Source organism: Stegostoma tigrinum, chromosome 16 (genome assembly GCF_030684315.1).
Source record: "Stegostoma tigrinum isolate sSteTig4 chromosome 16, sSteTig4.hap1, whole genome shotgun sequence".
NCBI classification, from domain to species: domain Eukaryota; kingdom Metazoa; phylum Chordata; class Chondrichthyes; order Orectolobiformes; family Stegostomatidae; genus Stegostoma; species Stegostoma tigrinum.
Window position 1 is genome coordinate 35,382,788 of NC_081369.1, and position 16,653 is coordinate 35,399,440.

A 16,653-nucleotide genomic window follows, 5' to 3' on the forward strand; every position below is an offset into this window, starting at 1 on the left:
TGACTTACTGCGCTACTTTAGAGGGCTGTTGACAGGCAAATTGCATTCTGCTTAATTTCAAGCCACAGGCCTCATTTGACAGCAACAGCAGATTTTCTTTCCTGAAGGGCATTAGTGGAGCAGATATCTCTGTAGTTTCATGTCATCACTGAGACTGTCTTTTCATTCCAAATTTATTTTCTTATTAATTGAATTTGGTTTTCACTGGTGACATTTGAACTCATGTCTTTGGAGCATTAGTCTGGCCTGTGGATTGTGAGTTTAATAGTATTACTGCTATGCTACTGTCTACCCTATTTTGTCCTCTATTCTGTCCTTGTTTTTACATAACACAGTAAAATGGTGAAGCCAGGAGGTTTTCCATTGTTATTACAGAAAAAGGGGTCAATATCTTTTTTAAAATATCTATTTTTAAATAAAATAGCTTTGGATGAGATTGCACAAGTAAACAGTGAGGCAGTATTAGAGTGTTTTTGTTGATAGAGCTGTTTTTAGTGAATGGGTACTTTGGAAGCTTGTTTTGTGTGCTTTTAATTATTTAAAGTTCATTTACTTTCACATTGATGTTGTATACTTCACCAAATCCCACTTCTTTTGTAAATAGAGTATTGCATTTTGACTTGTGAAGTTGATTTCATAATCAAATTATGTCACAAAAGGTATTTGGTCTGCCTTCGTTCATCAATCTAGAATGAGTCTGAAGTCTTGTGATTGTGACATTTAATTGGCTTTTAAAGTATTCCAAGATTTTCCAACCACTGCTGCATACCGGGAGTTTGTTCCATGTATTGATCACTTTTTCTGTGGAAAGGTCCCTATATTTACAAGTTAAATTAATTCTCTGGATTTCCACATTGATATCTAATATATACCACCTGAGCTTAACTGTGACATCCCTCTGCTATTTTTTGTTGTTAATCTTTCATCGTAACACTGAACTTGTAGACTTGTGCAGCTCCTTTGTGTGTTAACAGCACAAATTATTAAATTAGTACTAGTTATGTGGAGACACTCAAAAGTTTCCTTGGAACAGAGACTAATAAGTGTGAGTTAATGGTGATACTATTAAATATACTATGCTTGGAAGTCAATCTTTTGTACACAGGAAAACAATGCAACTGACCAAATCCTCAACTTCCACAGCAACCACCCCAGTGTCCACAAACAAAGCTGCGTTAAGGCACTATTTAAACGGGCCACCACTCACTGCAACACACCAGAACTATGCAGGAAAACAGAAGATCACCTATACAAAATCTTCACTATGAACGGATAGCCTCAAACTTCACCCACGGGTGCCTAATGAATAGACAACAACACAGAGGACACAGTACACCCTAACACATAGGCCATGCTGCCCTATATCTAGAACATATCAGAATTTACAACAAGATGCCTACGATCGCTAGGAATCATGGCAATGCACAAGCCCAGAGCCACGCTACAACAAACACCCATTCCCACAACATGCAGAACCAATGTAGTTTACAAAATTGTATCAGTGATAATGGGAACTGCAGATGCTGGAGAATCCAAGATAACAAAGTGTGGAGCTGGATGAACACAGCAGGCCAAGCAGCATCTCAGGAGCACAAAAGCTGACGTTTCGGGCCTAGACCCTTTATCAGAGAGGATGAAGGGTCTAGGCCCGAATCATCAGCTTTTGTGCTCCTGAGATGCTGCTTGGCCTGCTGTGTTCATCAAGCTCCACACTTTGTTATCGTAGTTTACAAAATACCATGCAAACACCGCCACAGGCATTACATCGGACAGACCAGAAGGAAGCTAGCCATCAGAATACGCGAATGTCAGCAAGTAGCAAAAGAACACACAAATTTTCCCTAATATCAGCACACTCGGACAGTGAAGGCCGTGAGTTTAATTTGTACAATGTAACTGTAGTAGCCCAAGCCAAACATGGGCGAGCATGAGAATTCCCAGAGACGTGGTTCTCAACCCATAATGGAATCAACAAGCACACAGAATTGGATCCCATGTACAAACCCATGCAGAACAAAACTCGAAATGACATTTCTCACTATCATGGACCGGACAGTATAAATTCCAAGCAGAGTAGAACAATATTGCTTCATCAGCAACCTCACTGCTGATGTTACCTAGTATGGTGATGAAACGTCTGAACAAAAACAAGCCAACTGGGCAAGCAAGTCAACAACCTCATGAATTGTAAATTTCTGTTTGCCAAGTCCAAAATTGCAAGTAGATGATTTACCCACATTAAACAAACTATCTCTGATCACAGCTGCAACTTTATCTGGTTTATTATGTGGTTCATTAAACTATATTTCTGATATTCAAGGAGTAAAACAATTATGATAAACAATATGACAAATTTCTTTGCTTTCAAAACAGGAGAATTTGCTCACATTTGAAATTGGAAACCATCGCTCAGAAGATGTTTGAAATTTTCATTATAAAGGTAATCATAACTAGCATTCGTTGTGTTTACATCTCCTTGTATAAAAAACTGATACTTGATTTTTTGCTGATTTTATCAGATTGCATTTTCTTTTTAAGTGCATATAAAAATTGTGCACTTCATGTAATTCCACTTCATTTGTGAAATTTACATGATGAAATCGCCTTCAGTGATAAACTTGTTTGAATGAGCAATGTTATTTAGATGGATGTCTTTTTTCTCCCATCTAGAATGATCTCCTGTCCTGACTGAGATGGCCTGATTGGTTTTGTTTTTAATTAAATATGATTTGATTAAGCAAGTAAGGAATTAAGTCACATTTCATGTAATTGGGTTTAGTTACAAAATACTTTTCATAAGGAAGAAAAGTTGTGGGGCCCAGGTCCGAGTTAAGGTAATTGATTTAGGTGTTTTTATGGCTCAAGCTACTGCTATTAGTCAAAAATAGCTATGTTTTATAGCAGTTGTACAGGACATTTTTTAGGCTATATTTGGAATACTGCATGCAGTTCTGGTTGCCCTTCTATAGGAAGGATGTTGTGAAACTTGAAAGGGTTTGGAAAAGAATTACAAGGATGTTGCCGAGGTTGGCGGGTTTGAGCTAGAGGGAGAAGCGGAATAGACTGGGGCCATTTTCCTTGGAGCGTTGGAGGCTGAGGCGTGACCTTTTGAGAGGTATATAAAATCATGGAGAGGGTAAATAGACAAGGTCTTTCCCCTCAGGTTGGGGAACCAAAATCGAGAGTCCTCGTTTAAGATGAGAGGGTAAAGATTTAAAAGGGACTTAGCGGGCAACTTTTTCACAGAGCATGGAGAGAGTATGGAATGAGCCGCTAATGGAAGCGATGGAAGCTGATCTAATTAAAACATTTATAAGGTATCTGGATGGGTATATGAAGATAAAGTGTTTAGAGGGATATGGGCCAAAAGCTGGCAAATGGGGGACTGGATTTATTTAGGATATTTGGTCTGTGTGGATGGGTTGGACTGTAGGGTCTGTTTCTGTGCTGTATATCTCTGGCTGTATAATGGTTTGTAACAAGTACTTTTGTATGGTTATTTTGAACTTTGTTTATTTAAATGTATCTTGCAATGTATTTTGTAAATTCCATTTTAATATGTGGGTAACTTTATAAGGCATGTTCTTGGAGATCAAAAGCCAGCATGCTGTTTTGAAGGTAATTTTAGTCAAATTGTTTTATGAATCATCAGTCCTTATGGAGACACAACTGAAGAATATTGGTTAGCTTTGGAATTGTTGAAATTTCTTGCATATATTTCTGGGGACAGTTTGGGATGATATTAAATCATTTGAAGCTAAACCTCCATAATCCAATGAGACAAGTTACTCTGCTAGTGTCACATTATCTTGCTAGAGTTTTAATAAGTTACTAAGCTAGAAGGGATATTAGCCTGTTATAAAGGGAAATTGGCAATTTTGAGGAATAAATCATAGTCGGAAGTCATATCAATAAGATGATCACTTTCAAAGAAAGCAGTTGGGAGCAGGACACGCAGTACCCAACCAATCTGAGATTGACCATCTGCTGTTAATGCATTATCAAGCCAGATACAGTTCAGGATGTTTGATCATGCGTAGGGGGATAGTCATGAGCATGTATTAAAAAGTGGTGGCATTTAGTGGTTTGGTACACAATAAGAAGTCCGAAGACAGGAAAACTTTCAAAATACGTTGTATGATCCAAGAGGGTACGCATAGCTTCGTGAACAGAAAATTATGCCTTACAAACATATCAGAATTCTTTTGAGGTAATCAGGATAGATAAAGGAGAACAAGTTGATGAAATATGTTTGGATTTCCAAAAGACAAATTAATAAGGGTCTGATTGTCAGGCCACCCACCACCTGCTGTGTGAGTATAGGAATCTTGGCGGGGGCTTGACAGGATGGATGGCCACTTAAGACTAAGATGGATGAATTCATTCTGAGGATAGTGAATCTGGAATTCTTTGCCATTCAAGTCAGTCAAAGCTGGGTCATTTAAATATATTCAAAATTGAGATAGACAGTAGGGGAATCAAGGGTTATAGGGAAAAGTTGGGAAAGTAGAGTTGAGGATTACAAAAAATTGGTGGCTTGGAGTTTATGGGCTGAATGGCCTATGTCTCCTTTTAATCTCATGTAGGATGGAGGTTGCTTTCCTTTTGTTTTTGGGTCACTTGGTTCAGAGATGGCTGTGAAGTTCTAAGTGCTATCTGCAGTTTGTCGTATTTAGAGTAGGTGATGCTGGAAGGATCATTACATATTTTGAAGTGTATACACTTCGCCTCAACTTTGCATTGTTAGCTTAGTTGTTTCGATGGATGATTTGTGATACCGACAGTGTGAGTTCAATTCATGTACCGACTAAGGTCACTGTCAAGGATCCGCTTCAACCTCATTCTTTCCCGAGCTGTGCGGCTCCCAGTTTAAACCACCACCAGCTATCTCCCTGCACCTCCGTCCCTGTGCCTGCTTCCCTCCCTAACTTGAGAGCAGCCCGATAGTCTTCAGGGACCTTGGCAACTTTATCTTTTTACATTACTGTTTATTTCTGTTAAACACAAGCCAAGGACTGCCATGAAATGGAAAGGAAGTTTGATCTCTTCAAGATGGCTTTGTGGTCTTCTCTGTCAAAGGAATTGTCAAACATAGACTGGGATCAGGAAAGTACGTTTGGAAAGTGAGGGTTGTAGTAATGTAGTGTAGTGAGAATTCAGGGCAAGTAAATATAGGGAACCCTGGATGGGCTATTAAAGAGAATTGAGAGATGGATAAAGAATAAAGAAGGAAGCGTATGTCAAGTGCAGTACTTTGTTTTGAAGAAGGGGAGGCTCTTCAAAAGTACAGAGGGTATAGGAGGTTGTTCAAAATGAAAATTAGGAGGGAAAAGAGGAGTCATGAAATATTTTTGACAAATGGGATCATAGAAAACCTCCTGGCTTTTTATAAATATATTAAGAGTAAAGGATTACCAGGGAAAGAGTAGGACCTTGTAGAGACCAAAGAGGCAATCTATGTGTGGAGCCAGTGGTCTTAGGTGAGGTCTGGAATGAATATTTCTCATATGTATTGCCAGAGGCGGGAAACATAGTAGCTAGCAATTTCACTTGGGATGGTGAGGTTCTAGGGCGTGTTAAGATTAATAAGGAAAAGGTTTTGGGTGTTTTAGCAGGTATGCAGGTGCATAAATCCCTAGGGTGTTTGTGTGTGTGTGTGTGTGTGTGCGCGCACGCGCAAGGGTTAAGATTACTGGGGCCCTGACGGATATATTTAATCCTTTGCTGGCCACACATGAGGTGCCAGTTGACTGGAGGATATGTATTATGGTTTCTTTGATCAAGAAGGGCAGCAAAGAAAGGCCAGTAATTACAGACAAGTTTATCTGACATTAATGATAGGGAAATTATTGAAAAAATTCTCTCAAGGACAATTAATCAACACTTGGAAAGGCTAGGATTGTCAGTATGGATTTGTTAGAGGGAGATCCTGTCTGTCTAATTGAATTGTGTTTTTGGAAATATGACTAAGTATTTTGAGGGTAGTGCAGTTGATATGGTTTAAACAGACTTCAGTAAGGCCTTTGACAAGGTCCCACCTGGAAGATGGTCCAAAACATAAAAAGCCCATGGGATCCAAGGCAAGTTTGTAAACTGAATCCAAAATTGGCTTACAAATAGGAGTCAAAGGTTGACGATGGAGGCAACACAGTGGAGCTGGAGGAACACAGCAGGCCAGGTTTTGAGGACAGAAGTGCAGGAAATGCAAGAGATGCGGTTGAGGGCATTTTTGATCACTGGAGAGTGGGGAGTTGGTGTTGCGGACCTTGAAATAGGAGGACATCTGGGATGTCCGGGAGTGGAATGGTTCATCTTTGGAGCAGATGAGGTGGAGGAATTAGGAGTAAGGGATCACAATCTTGCAGGAGGGTGGTGAGATGAGGTGTAGTCCAGGTAGCTGTTGGAGTCAGTAGTCTTAAAATAGATGTCCGTGTTGCGGCAGTTACCAGAGATAGAGATAGAGCGGTCTGAGAAGGAGAGGGATGTATTGGAGATGGTCCAGGTAAATTTGAGGTTGGGGTGAAAGGTGTTAGTAAAGTTGATGAACTGTTCAAACTCCTTGAGGGAGCACAAGGCAGCACTGATGCAGTCATCAATGTAGTGAAGGAAGAAGGAGATGGTACCAGTGTAGCAGCAGAAGAGGGACTGTTCCACATAGCCTACCCGCTTTGGCCCATGCGGGTTCCCGTGGCCATCCCCTTAGGAAGTGGGAGGAGTTGAAGGAGAAGTTGTTCAGGGTAAAGATGAGTTCTGTCAAGTGGATGTGGGTTTTGGTGGAGGGAGCCTGGTTGGGCCTACAGGAGAGGAAGAGGTGGATGGCTTTTAGGCCATTTGCTTGGGGGATACAAGTGTACGGGGATGTTTATAGTGAGGATGAAGTGTTGGGGGCCAGGAAGTTGGAAGTCTTGGAGGAGTGGAGGGCATGGATAGTGTCCCAGACATAAGTGGAGAGTTACTGGACTGGGGGTGAGAAAAGAGAGCCAAGGTAAGTGGAGATAAGTTCAGTGGGGCCGGAGCAGGTGGGTCAACCGGAGCAGCCAGGTTTGTGGATTTTGGGAAAGAGATAGAGACAGGTGGTAGAGGTCAGTCTGCCCTACCACTACTGGACCCACCCCCACGAGTTTGAGAGTTTGGTGAGGTTAGGGTTGAAGTGGAGGCTTGCATGTTCTTTGGGGGAAGAGTCAGAGTGAATGTGGGGTAGAGAGATTAAGGCAATCAATGTCACAACGGGCATTTGGAAATGAATAGGCCAAGGGAGCAGTGTCCAGGTGGATGCGGTTTGTTGGAGGCAGGAGAAGGAGTCAGCAGAGGGTGGGCTAGATTCCTGGTCAAAGAAATAGATGTGGAGGTGGCATAAGAAGAGTTTGACCTCCAGATGTGAGTGGAATTCATTGATGTGTGGACACAGGGAAATGAAAGTGAGGCTTTTGCTGAGGACTGACCATTTGTCCTCAATGAGGGGGTGGTCTGGGGGGATGGTGAAGACCCGGCAGGGCTTTGGGCTGGGATTAGACGTAGAGCTGGAGCTGGGAGTGGGCGTGGAGACTGCCGCTTCTGCTCCTGAGAGCATGGCAGCAGAAGTGACAGCATCAGCAGTGGAAGTTCACCTTCACTTTGCCATCACACTGTAAATATTTGGTGGGGTGGGGGGGGGCTGCAGTCATTGTATGGTGCACTGACCTCTACATCATAGAGGCCAGGCACCAACTCTCTGACACCTCCTCCTACCACCCCAGTTATTACCCCAATCCTGACCACCAAACCATTGTCTCTGAGACCATTCATAACGTCATCACCTCAGGTGACCTCCCTCCAACAGCCTGCAACCTTATTGTTCCCCAAACCCGCACCGTAAGTTTCTATCTACTTCCCAAAATCCACAAACCTGACTGCCCCGGCCCACCCACTGTCTCTGCCTGCTCTTGCCTGACTGAACTTATCTACGCTTGCCTTGACTCTGTTTTTTCCCCTTCAGTCCAGGAACTTGTCACCTATGTCCAAGACACCACCCCACACTGCCCACCTCCGCCGAGATTTCAAATTCCCTAGCCCTCAACACTATCTTCACTATGGATATCCAGTCCCTGTACACTTGTATCCCCCACGTGGATAGCCTACAAGCCCTCTGCTTTTTCCTCTCCCGTAGGCTCAACCAGTCCCCCTCCACCAACCCCTCATCTGCTTAACAGAGCTTATCCTTACCCTGATCACCTTCTCCTTTAATTCCTCCCACTTCCTACAAATCAAGTGGGTGGCCATGGGCACTGGCATGTGTTTGAGCTATGCCTGCCTTCTCATATGGTATGTGGGACAGTCCCTTTCTGCTGTTACACTGGCACCATCCCTCATCTCTTTCTCTGCTACATTGATGACTGTGTCAGCACTACCTCATACTTCCACAAGGAGCTTGCACAATTCTTCAACTTTAGTAACTCCTTTCACCCCAACCTCAAATTCATCTGGACTGTCTCCATCTCTGGTAACTGCCTCAACATCAACATCTATTTCAAGCCTACCGATTCCCATAACTACCTGGACTACACCTCCTGTCACCCACCTTCCTGCAAGAATGCGATCCCTCACTCCGGAGTCCTCTGCCTCTGCTACATCTGCTCTCAAGGTGGAGCATTCCACTCCTGGATGCTTCCGGTGATCAAAATACCCTCAACCACATCTTTTGCGTTTCCTATGCTTCTGTCCTCAAACCCCCTCACCCAACAAAAATAAAGACAGAATCACCCTGATCCTCACATAAGTACCCCAACAACCTCCACATCCAGCGTATCATTCTCTGCCACTTCCTCCACTTGCAATCCAACCCCACAACCAAAGAGGTATTTCCCTCCCCACCTCTATCTGCTTTTTGTAGGGACTGCTCACTCTTACTCCCTCGTTCGCTCCACTAACTCCACCACACCCGGCACCTTTTCCTGTAACCACAAGTAGTGCTGCACCTGCCCCTACACCATCTCCCTTATCTCCATCCGGCATTCAAGTATGGATGTTGTTGAGCTTTTTCTGGTGTTGCAAATGTATGCAATCTAAGCAAATGAAGAGTTTTCCATCACACTCCTGACTTCTGACTTAAAATTATATGCAGATACTTAACACAATTCCTTGATTGCTTACCAGAGCAGGTCAAGAGATGTTTTTATATGACTATAGAAGTTCTTTTTCCAGTAGTGGCAATCCCCAGAGGATTTTGTGATGGTAGTGCAGTTAAGCATCAAGAGGAATTTCACTGTCTGGTACTTGTGTAGCCTGAATGATATTTTATTACTTGTGTGTGCCTAGGTGGAAGACCCTAGCTGTTTCTGGGGGAGAATAACAAATGGCTTCAGTGATCTGGTTGAAAATGCAAATCAATATCAAAGATTGGAGGAGAAGATGAATCAACTCTACAACAGGAACCATGAAGATTTAGAGGAAATTAAACTTCCTGTTCTAGAACAAGGGCAGGTAGACTGGTTTTTGTATTCTGCCTGTGAAAATTTCTAGCATGCAGAAATCAATGACTTGATTTTCACACCATCTGTTGGATAATCTATGCTGACACTCCTGAAATACTGAAGTGCACTTCTGATAAGAGAGCTATATTTCAGGTTTTCAGATAAGGTGTGAAGATGAGGCTTTCCCTGCTCAACTTGATGTTGTAGATTTCATGGCATTATTTAAAGTACAGAGCCCTAGTCAAAATCTTTAATATCATTAAAACTGATTTATCCAGTTATTCATATCTTTACTGTTTGTGGAGCGATATAACCTGACTGCTATGTGCCCATTTAACAGTGACTGACTTCGAAGAAAAAATTCTTACGAAAGTCAGAGAATGTGACAAAATACAATGTGAATCCAAGTTGTTTCTTTACTTTTCAAATGAATCTTTTTATAGTTACATGCATTCTAACTGATTGTATAATAGAGCATTTTGAAAAGAACTTCCTAATGAGCTGAGATAATAAAATGTGAGGCTGGATGAACACAGCAGGCCAAGCAGCATCTCAGGAGCACAAAAGCTGACGTTTCGGGCCTAGACCCTTCATCAGAGAGGGGGATGGGGTGAGGGTTCTGGAATAAATAGGGAGAGAGGGGGAGGCGGACCGAAGATGGAGAGAAAAGAAGATAGGTGGGGAGGTAGGGAGGGGATAGGTCAGTCCAGGGAAGACGGACAGGTCAAGGAGGTGGGATGAGGTTAGTAGGTAGATGGGGGTGTGGCTTGGGGTGGGAGGAAGGGATGGGTGAGAGGAAGAACAGGTTAGGGAGGCAGAGACAGGTTGGATTGGTTTTGGGATGCAGTGGGTGGGGGGGAAGAGCTGGGCTGGTTGTGTGGTGCAGTGGGGGGAGGGGACGAACTGGGCTGGTTTAGGGATGCAGTAGGGGAAGGGGAGATTTTGAAACTGGTGAAGTCCACATTGATACCATTAGGCTGCAGGGTTCCCAGGCGGAATATGAGTTGCTGTTCCTGCAACCTTCGGGTGGCATCATTGTGGCACTGCAGGAGGCCCATGACGGACATGTCATCTAGAGAATGGGAGGGGGAGTGGAAATGGTTTGCGACTGGGAGGTGCAGTTGTTTGTTGCGAACTGAGCGGAGGTGTTCTGCAAAGCGGTCTCCAAGCCTCCACTTGGTTTCCCCAATGTAGAGGAAGCCACACCGGGTACAGTGGATGCAGTATACCACATTGGCAGATGTGCAGGTGAACCTCTGCTTAATGTGGAATGTCATCTTGGGGCCTGGGATAGGGGTGAGGGTGGAGGTGTGGGGACAAGTGTAGCATTTCCTGCGGTTGCAGGGGAAAGTGCCGGGTGTGGTGGGGTTGGAGGGCAGTGTGGATCGAACAAGGGAGTCACGGAGAGTGTGGTCTGTCCAGAAAGCAGACGGGTGGGGATGGAAAAATGTCTTGGGTGGTGGGGTCGGATTGTAGATGGCGGAAGTGTCGGAGGATGATGCGTTGTATCCGGAGGTTGGTAGGGTGGTGTGTGAGAACGAGGGGGATCCTCTTTGGGCGGTTGTGGCGGGGGCGGGGTGTGAGGGATGTGTTGTGGGAAATGCGGGAGACGCGGTCAAGGGCGTTCTCGATCACTGTGGGGGGAAAGTTGCGGTCCTTGAAGAACTTGGACATCTGGGATGTCTTATCGTGGGAGCAGATGCGGCGGAGGCGGAGGAATTGGGAATAGGGGATGGAATTTAAGGTTCACCTGCACATCTGCCAATGTGGTATACTGCATCCACTGTACCCGGTGTGGCTTCCTCTACATTGGGGAAACCAAGCGGAGGCTTGGAGACCGTTTTGCAGAACACCTCCGCTCAGTTGGCAACAAGCAACTGCACCTCCCAGTCGCAAACCATTTCCACTCCCCCTCCCATCCTTTAGATGACATGTCCACCATGGGCCTCCTGCAGTGCCACAGTGATGCCACCCGAAGGTTGCAGGAACAGCAACTCATATTCCACCTGGGAACCCTGCAGCCTAATGGTATCAATGTGGACTTCACCAGTTTCAAAATCTCCCCTTCCCCAACTGCATCCCTAAACCAGCCCAGTTCGTCCCCTCCCCCCACTGCACCACACAACCAGCCCAGCTCTCCCCCCCCCCCCCCCCCCCCCCCCAACCCACTGCATCCCAAAACCAGTCCAACCTGTCTCTGCCTCCCTAACCGGTTCTTCCTCTCACCCATCCCTTCCTCCCACCCCAAGCCGCACCCCCATCTACCTACTAACCTCATCCCACCTCCTTGACCTGTCCGTCTTCCCTGGACTGACCTATCCCCTCCCTATCTCCCCACCTATACTCTCTCCACCTATCTTCTTTTCTCTCCATCTTCGGTCCGCCTCCCCCTCACTCCCTATTTATTCCAGAACCCTCACCCCATCCCCCTCTCTGATGAAGGGTCTAGGCCCGAAACGTCAGCTTTTGTGCTCCTGAAATGCTGCTTGGCCTGCTGTGTTCATCCAGCCTCACATTTTATTATCTTGGATTCTCCAGCATCTGCAGTTCCCATTATCTCCTAATGAGCTGAGCTACATTTCATCTGTTTTGGTGAGTAAATGCTGAAAAGTGTCTTGAACTCTTACCTGTGTTTAAAATTCATCATAATAGAACTGCAGCCAAATGTATAGTAATGTGAGTAATCCATGCACAATGATGGGGCTTGTATCTCTTCTGATTGCCCAATGACTTTGTCTCTTTTTGCAGATTTGTGCTATTTACTGTCATGAGCTACGATGCTGGTGCAGGGCAATACTAGAATCTCTTGTATCAAGTGGAAATAGTTATCTTGCAGAGTGTTTCCTAGTTGACTATGCAAAACACATACTGGTGAAAGCAAAGGAGTAAGTATTAATCATCCACAATTTATTTATATTGTTGAATTTGATGAATAAGATATTTTGTTATAACAATGGGCTGTTAATAAAACATTCACAATTTTTAAAAATTAAATAATTGGTATTTATCAAGCTAATATTTTAAATATTGCTAGGGATTAGATCAAACAGTCCCTGATCTGCCAGGGTGACTTGTTCAAGGAGGAAAGAGTCCAATGTCATTAAGATGTGTTACTGTTAATGTCAAGATGCTGATACTGTCAGGAAAGATGAGATTAAAGCTGACAAGGATCCAGATAGAGGAGAATATTCTGGAGAGAAATATGTGTTGGTAATAATGGGTTGGTGAGTGTGATAGAACAGAGAGCAGGCTGGATTGGATATTTCAGGGCAGAGATTAATCTTCACTTTTGACAACTATGTTGCTCGCCATCCTTGGGGATAGGAGAGTTGATACTAATATTCCTGGCAGCTTTGGGTGCTGTTGTGGACATAATGGAAAATGCTGAGAGATACACAGATTAAAACTTGATTATGATGGCTTGATAGGAGACAAGGATGAAAATGTATGATGAATTGTCATCGAATTCAGAAACTTGTATACAGAAGAATGAAAAGAAAGGGGGAGAAGGAACTGTGAAATGCTAAAAATGGAAATAACAGCAGTTGATTAGATCAAGTGGAAGTGAGTGTATGCATAAAAAATAGTCACAAAGCTTAAAAGGCCACAGCTGTTCACATTGAACAATTCGGGATCACTTGAATATATTTTCTGAAAACTTGTGCCTTCCATTTCATCCTTGCATATTTTCAGATGCCTTAACAATTCTAATATGGAATATTTCTACATTTTTACCTAACTTGTTTCTAATGCTCTGAAGATGTCACTAAATTGAAGTACCCAAAGTCCGCCATTACCAAATCATTTATGGTTCTGTAAGTATAAGAATTATCAAAGAGGCAACTTAGATTGACACACTGATGTAGACAGAACTTCTGTAACAATGAAATCTGCTGAACCGTCAGCACTGATCTTTTCATCCAAGAGAGATGAAACTCAATTTAGGATATTGTTTGGCATGTACTGGCTTATAGAACATAGAACAGTACATCACAGTACAGGCCCTTCGGCCCATGATGTTGTGCCAAACTTCTACCCCAAACCTAAGGTCTATCTAACCTCCAACCCTACTTATATACTATCATCCACATACCTATCTAATAGCCGCTTAAATGCCCCTAATGAGGCCGTCTCCACTACCCTGTCCAGCAATGCATTCCACACCCTGACCACTCTCTGAATAAAGAACCTACCTCTGATGTCTCCCCTATATCTACCTCCTTTGAGTTTAAAACTGTCCCCTCATAATAGCTGCCTCCACTCTAGGAAATAGTCTCTGGCTGTCTACTCTATCTATACCTCTGATCGTTTTGTACACCTCTGTCAAGCCACCTCTCATCCTTTGTTGTTTTAAAGAGAAAAGCCTTAGCGCGCTCAACATCATCCCAAGTGTCTGTTTCCATGCTGTGAGTCTCTGACAAGTATGTGGTCTTTTATATATGGAGCAATTTTTAGGCTTTGAACAAAACTTTTTTTTAAAGCATTAGTCTTGTGATTTTGCTGTTAAATATTTTGCCCTAACTGTATAAGGTATAACCACTGAAATTGAATGGGATTAACTGGCAATTTTGTTCTGTCTCTATAACCATTTTTAGTAAATGAAAGTGGTCTATGATTTCTTATGGCTGCCAGAACTGTTGCTATGTTGACTGCAAATAAATTTCTTGCAATATTTTTCAAATTTGCATGCACCAATGTTTAGACACAGTGGAAGTAGTGTTTAAGATGGTCACTAATTTTGTACAACTAGATAGTTTATGACTGTATATATAGTTCTTTGGTGCATTGCCACTTTACCAGTGTAAACTTTATACTAACCATAACTTGTTTTGATTTAATGTGACTTGTGTAACTTTTTGAAAAAATGCTGTTCAACACGCATGCTTTTCTTCAGTGTACGAAGAGCAGTTGATGCCTTTTGGAAGCTGCCATACCGTGCTAAAAAGTTTACATTGTTTGGCATACAGCCATTGACTTTGCACGTTGATGTTTGTGAAGAGAAAGCAAAAATTGGGTATGTGTCAATTATCCTATACACCTTTATATACATTTTGGTACCACCTTTTGATATTGCAGTAAAATCCACACTCAAAAACCACAGGTGTTGCAAATCAGTTGTAATAACCAGTTCATGAATGCATTTTTTAAGGTTTTTTTAAAAGTCAACACCAGTCATCAGTGTTAGAAGCTGGTCCTAACCTGTATACATTATTGCTTTATTTTATTTAGCTTGTCTCTCGTGATTTTCTTCATTGGTTGTCTGTAGGTTCCGGAAGATGGGTAATATTGTTAATGGTTAACTTGGCTCGGGGCCTTGAGACCACTGCTCAGAATCCATGAAGAAAAGTGTTTACAAGGGGGCTCCCCCATTTACAAACGTCTGACTTACAGACACATGTACTTACAAATATAGTAGCAATAGTGACGGTCTGTGATCAAAACAATTTCCTCCCTATGCCACCTCTCTTCAGGATATAGATCCATCTTTCCTTAAAGAATGAAATTGAAAAGTTAAGGTATTGTGCAATTTAGGAGTAAAGTACTTGCTTTAGTCACTTAGGAAGCAGTGGGAAAACGAGTTCCGAGCAAAAGATTAATGTTGCACCTCACCTCCACTCCTTGGAAGTGAAGTAGAGTTCTGATTTTGATAGCTTTTGCCAGAATTCAGGCCATAAAAGGAATTGTTTTCCTTTTCCAGAAGTTTCTAATGGATCTACCATAGGTGGGACTAAATTCCTGTTTTTAAAACACATGCTGCCATAATTTGATTGTTGAATGTTCTTGTGGTATGTATTTGACATTTGTGGGAGACAGCAGTTGTTAAAATTACGTATCTTCCAATACTCCAGAATAATCTCTAAAATGTTCTGAACCTTCTCAAGAATCTGTATGCTGATGTACGCTTGTTACAGAAAAATGTTTTCACAAATGTTTTACATTATTTCTGAAAAACATACCATATAATTATACTGAATTTTGGAAATGGCTTTAAAAGACTTCATAACTTTTTCCTCTCTCTGTATTTTGATTTATAATCTAGTTCTATTGCTAAATATGCAAATTGCATTTCTTTTGTGACTTTACAGCCCAGCAGTAAGATGGGACAGTGCCGCAATACAGTATTTCCAAAAAATGTCCCTAGGTAAGGTTATCTCCTTTTTCGTTACAGCTGGTTTTCAATGCAGAGTAACTGCAACGATGTGGGTTCAGTTCCCATGCCAGGCAAGATTACCTCCCTGTCGTCTTAACTTTCCCCTCACCTGAGGTGTAGTGACTCTCTAATTAAATTCACCACTATGGTGACGGGAGAGCAGCCTATGGTACTCTCAAGCACACAACTTTCATTTCCAAAACTTTGTGCGTGAAGTGTCTTGAATGAATCGAACTGGTATTGTAACTGAGTTCAAGCTGGTGATTTGTATTTGTATTGTGTTTTAAACAGTTAATATGGAATGCCCTTTTTACCAGATATCCATAGCTTAGTCCACAAAACAAGATTTTTTTTTTAACTTTTGTATCTATGGTAGTCAGCATCTTACTAAGAAGCCCAAAGACCCTGAGTGTGGTAGTAAATGTAGTTTAAATCTTTTGGTTTTACAACTGTGATGCAATGTACAGTGTAAATAGTTTAAAATATGATTATTGCCTTACATGTGGGAATTTATTTATTGTCTATAACAGAATCTGAAGTTGCTGAAGCAAAATTACAAGGTGTGACTGGGGATACCTTTGCAATTCAATTATACCTCTCTCTGAATGATGAAAAGGTAATTTGTTTTTAATACAAATGGTTTTGCATTTTGAAAAAAAGACCGGTTTATTTTCTCTGTTTTAATCATTAGAATATTTTTGTTTGGTTTCTTTTGTTGAATTGATGCAGTGAGATTGCTCTTGGGATTATAATCCTGTCTGGTGATATCAATATAATTTACATACTATGTGCAGGGTACATTGTAAGTGAGAAACTCAACAGGTATGCCAGTCCGAAGACTCTGTAAAATGGAGACTGTGCTCTTGAAAACATGATGATTGCGATTCTGCATGTGGCAGTCAATGGGATAGGGACAAGAAAAAATTCATTTATCTTCTCTTAAAAGGAGCAGGGGCTTCAGAAGGGCTTGTTGGAGTTTGAATGGTCCAAAGAGAATACTGCACATGTCATTTGATGTTGCATATTTGAAAGATGGATCGTTTCAGTCTGAAA

General features: G+C 42.3%; 1 protein-coding gene across 1 annotated transcript in view; it reads left to right on the plus strand.

Moving 5' to 3' along the window:
• Window positions 1–2,416: 2,416 nt before the first annotated feature.
• Window positions 2,417–16,653, plus strand: part of tdrd12 (tudor domain containing 12) — a 116,274-nt gene continuing 102,037 nt past the window's right edge. The window contains exons 1-6 of the mRNA XM_059651532.1: window positions 2,417–2,440; window positions 9,295–9,459; window positions 12,198–12,334; window positions 14,344–14,463; window positions 15,536–15,591; window positions 16,131–16,216. Coding sequence (XP_059507515.1) covers window positions 2,417–2,440; window positions 9,295–9,459; window positions 12,198–12,334; window positions 14,344–14,463; window positions 15,536–15,591; window positions 16,131–16,216 — 588 coding nt within the window. The remainder of the gene's footprint in view (window positions 2,441–9,294; window positions 9,460–12,197; window positions 12,335–14,343; window positions 14,464–15,535; window positions 15,592–16,130; window positions 16,217–16,653) is intronic.